This window comes from Miscanthus floridulus, chromosome 14 (genome assembly GCF_019320115.1).
Source record: "Miscanthus floridulus cultivar M001 chromosome 14, ASM1932011v1, whole genome shotgun sequence".
In the NCBI taxonomy this organism is placed as follows: Eukaryota; Viridiplantae; Streptophyta; class Magnoliopsida; order Poales; family Poaceae; genus Miscanthus; species Miscanthus floridulus.
The window spans coordinates 8,432,565-8,436,730 of NC_089593.1; the positions used below are offsets into that span (position 1 = coordinate 8,432,565).

Here is a 4,166-nt window from a genome sequence, read left to right on the forward strand (position 1 = left end):
CATACAGTGCTGACTCTACGCTGGCCTCGGCATGTGGCTACAGTGCTGCAGGTGAGCCGTGCGGCTGAAAGCTCTAGTTTGGTTTTGGTGAATTGATAAAACCCTAAGTGCTAACCTAGTTCATCAAGTGATCATGAGATAGGTAGCACACTTCAAGTAGAGAAGCAAATGAAGATCATAACATGACAATGGTGATAGCACGGAGATGATCAAGGGCTTAAACTTGAAGAGAAGAAAGAGAAAAACAAAAAACTCAAGGCAAAGGTATAACTTATAGGAGCTATTTTGTTTTGGTGATCAAGACACTTAGAGAGTGTGATCACATTTAGGTTTGATAGCCGTACTATTAAGAGAGGTGAAACTCGTATCGGAATGCGGTTATCAAAGTACCACTAGATGCTCTAACTCATTACATATGTATTTAGGATCTAGTGGAGTGCTAACACCCTTGATAATATTTGTGAAAATATGCTAACACATGTGCACAAGGTGGTTGCAGGGTTGAGATGGGTTTGGGTCCCTAGCGCTTTCGGGAAAATGAAATGTCTATTTTCTATTGCGTCGAATGTAAATTCTTGGTGGTTGGCACATTAGAGCAAGGGTGGAGAAGATAGAAGTGAGAACAGAGCTGATGCCAGCGTCGGTCCAGTGACCGGACGCTGAATCCAGAAGCACCGGACGCTGACTGCCTGCGTCCGGTCACGTTGACTGTCGGTACAGTAGCTAGGGTTTACCACCGGACGCTGGCTGTGTCCGATCGAGGTGGACCAGACACGTCCGGTCGAGGAAAACCAGGTTTCGACCCTTACTATACTCGACCGAACACTGAGGTTCCAGCGTCCGGTCAGTTTTAACCGGACGCGTCCGGTCGAGGTCGGTACCTTACTAGAAATGACCAGACGCTGGGGGTTCAGCGTCCGATCAGTTGAAGCTGCTGCGTCCGGTCAGCGTCATAGCCGTTGGAATCTGACGAACAGCGTTTGAAGGCGATGACACGTGGCGTCCATCTGTGGACCGGACGCTGAACCCAGGGTCCGGTCAAGTGGACCGGAGCGTCCGGTCAGAGCGCAGAGTACCCAGTGAAGGGGTACAACGGCTCTATTTCATGGGGGCTTCTATTTAAGCCCCATGGCCAGCTGTGGCTCACATCTTTGGCCATTTTCATTGACATAGCAACCTTGTGAGCCTAGCCAAAGGACTCCCACTCATCTACATCATTGATTCATCATCATAGTGAGATTGAGAGTGATCCAAGTGCATTGCTTGAGTGATTGCATCTAGAGGCACTTGGTATTCATGTTTCGCTGCGGATTTCGCTTGTTACTCTTGATGGTTGCTGCCACCTAGACGGCTTGGAGCAGTGAGGATCATCGAGCGGAGGTGGTGATTGTCTCCGGCTCCGATCGCAGTGATTGTGAGGGGTTCTTGACCTTTCCCCGGCAGAGCGCCAAAAGGTACTCTAGTGGATTGCTCGTGGCTTGTGTGATCCTCATCTTGTGTTGGTTGTGCGGCACCCTATTGAGGGTTTGGCGTGTGAAGCCAATTAGCGCGTGAACCTCCAAGTGAGTGAATCGCCACAACGAGGACTAGCTTGCCGGCAAGCAAGTGAACCTCGGTAAAAATCATTGTGTTCATCATTGATTCTGAGGTGATTGGTCTTCATTGTTATTCATCTTCGTGATTGATTGGTTCATTCATCTACACGGCGGTATAACCCTCTTGATCACTCTCTTTACTTTACCGTAAACTAGTTGACAAGCTCTTTAGTGTAGCTAGCTGTGAGAGCTTGCTTGCTTGGTTGGTGTGGCTCTTTAGTTAGTCTTTGAGAGCACACTAACATAGGATAGTGTCTTTGATATTGTGTGAATAGATACTATCTAAACTAGAATTGTGGTAGGTGGCTTGCATTTTAAGTAGGCTAGCGCAACACTCGCTTCACCTCATAATTATCTAACCATTTTGTTAAGTGTTGTTGTAGAAATTTTATTAGGCTATTCACCCCCCCCCCTCTAGCCATTAGGACCTTAAAGCGGCGCCTACCCCTACAGCAGCTATAGTATCACAGTAGGGGGCTAGTTTGGCGCCGCCTTCCCTAGCTATGTTCACACAAGGTAGCAGTAGATTATCTAACAATCTTCCCCTAATCCTACTGCTAAATCTTGTACCCCCTCCATGCCGATCATCTCCTTCAGCTCCGTAAGTCAAAAACATCCGAGCGGCTTGGTGAGGATGTCCGCGAGTTGTCGACCAGTTTTGACGAACTCGATGATGATCTGCCCTCCATCGACACAGTCTCTGAGGAAGTGGAACTTCATGTCAATGTGTTTACTCCGATCGTGCAGAACGAGATTCTTCACGAGGACGATGGTGGGCTAGTTGTCCACCATCAGGGTTGGTGGTTGAGCTTCCACGCCGGTAAGCTCGCCTAGCACCCGGCATAGCCACACAACGTGGCACACCGCTATGGCCGTAGCTATGTACTCTGCCTCACACGTAGATAGCGTCACCACCTTCTGTTTCAGCAACAGCCATGAAATTAGGACCGACCCAAGGAAGACGAGCATGCCAGAGGTGCTCTATCATCCATCGATGTCCCCCGCCATGTCTACATCGCTGAACACAGTGAGTTGTAGCCTACTCCCGCTGGTCTTGGGAAAAATGATCCCTTGATCCACCATCCTCTTGACGTAGCGTAGTAGCCACTTTACCACAGTCCAGTGATCCTCTCTAAGATCCTCCATGAAGCGACTGACGTAGCCCACAGTGAACGCAATGTCCGACCTCATGTGGACTAGGTAGCGTAGACCGCCGATCATGCTCCGATAGAGTGTCGCATCCACCTTCGCCGCGGTGCTGGCCTTCATCAGTTTCAGCCGCTCCTCCATCAGAGTTATGCATGGCTTGCACTCAGCCATGCCGCTCCTCTCCAATAGCTTGGAGGCATATGCGCTCTGATCGAGTGTGTGTTCCTCCTTCCCCTATCTCACCTCGATGCCGATGTAGTAGGAGAGTGCACCGAGATCGCTCATTCGAAAACAAGCCGCCATCTTGCGCTTGAAGCCGTTGATGTCCTCCGTGTGCGCACCGGTGATGATCAGGTCATCCACATACATACCGACAATGAGCTCCTCCTTCCCCTATCACCGCCTATAGAGCGCGTGTTCAGTTGCGCACCTCTGAAACCCAAGCTCACCCAGCGTGGCGTCAAGCTTAGCGTTCCATGCTCGCGGGGCCTGTCGCAGCCCTAGAGCATCTTGCATAGTTGGAGCACCCTGTGCTCCTCTCCCTTGACGATAAAACCTAGAGGTTGCCTAACAAAGACCGTCTCCGCCAGCTCACTATTGAGGAAGGCCAATTTAACATCCAAGTGATGGATGCGCCAGTCCTTTGCTACTGCTAAGGCTAGTAGCAAACGGACTGACTCCATGCGCGCTACTAGCACAAAGACCTCCTCGAAGTCTATGCCCTCATGCTGAACAAAGCCTCAGGCAACGAGGCGTGCCTTGTTCTTAACAATGGCGCCGAGCTCGTCCCGCTTGACCTTGTACACCCACTTCAGGCTGATTGGACGGCATCCTAGAGGTGGATCGATGAGCTGCCATGTCTCATTTTCCTCGATCGCCTTTATCTCCTCCAGCATCGCCCATCGCCAGTTTCCGTCCCGCTCAGCTAGCAAGAACGTGGGTGGTTCCTCTGCACTAACGAGTAGCAGCTCTGCGTCATTGAGCAGTCGACCAGCCAGTCCTAAGGGTCATGTGCCGCCGATGATGTCATCCAGCCTGCAGAACCACACCTCCTCACCTTCGTGGAAGGCATCCACGAACTCAGTGATGTCACTTGGAGATGAGGCGAGCTTGATCGGCGTTGATGGAGTTCCCTATTCTGCCAGAGTGCTCAGCATAGCACCTTGAGTGCTCGGCACCCAAGGTTCAGTGCTCGACACTACTTCTGGACTTCTCGTCATAACTCCTACAGTGTTCGGCCAGGCTGTAGGAGTGCCTAGCCTCAGTCTTGGAGTGGTCGGCACCACTGCAAGACGTCTTGGCTCTGCCACGGGAGTGCTCAGCACCCATCCTCGAGTGGTCGCCACCACTACAGAACCTCCTGGCACCACTCCTGTCGTGCTCGGCATCCCTCTAGGAGTGCTCGGCACTCCTCTCGGAGTG

At 51.3% G+C, this 4,166-nt stretch overlaps 1 protein-coding gene across 1 annotated transcript; it reads right to left on the minus strand.

Annotated features, from left to right (window-relative positions):
* Nucleotides 1-2,579: 2,579 nt before the first annotated feature.
* On the minus strand, nucleotides 2,580-2,915 carry LOC136502971 (uncharacterized mitochondrial protein AtMg00810-like). Its single transcript, XM_066498207.1, has one exon. It carries the CDS (start codon nucleotides 2,913-2,915, stop codon nucleotides 2,580-2,582), a length of 336 nt encoding a protein of 111 aa, XP_066354304.1.
* Between the last annotated feature and the right edge of the window lie 1,251 nt (nucleotides 2,916-4,166).

Bases quoted from the DNA above. Each gene is read 5' to 3' on its own strand.
- LOC136502971 (XM_066498207.1), bottom strand. From the start codon at position 2,915: ATGGCTGAGTGCAAGCCATGCATAACTCTGATGGAGGAGCGGCTGAAA.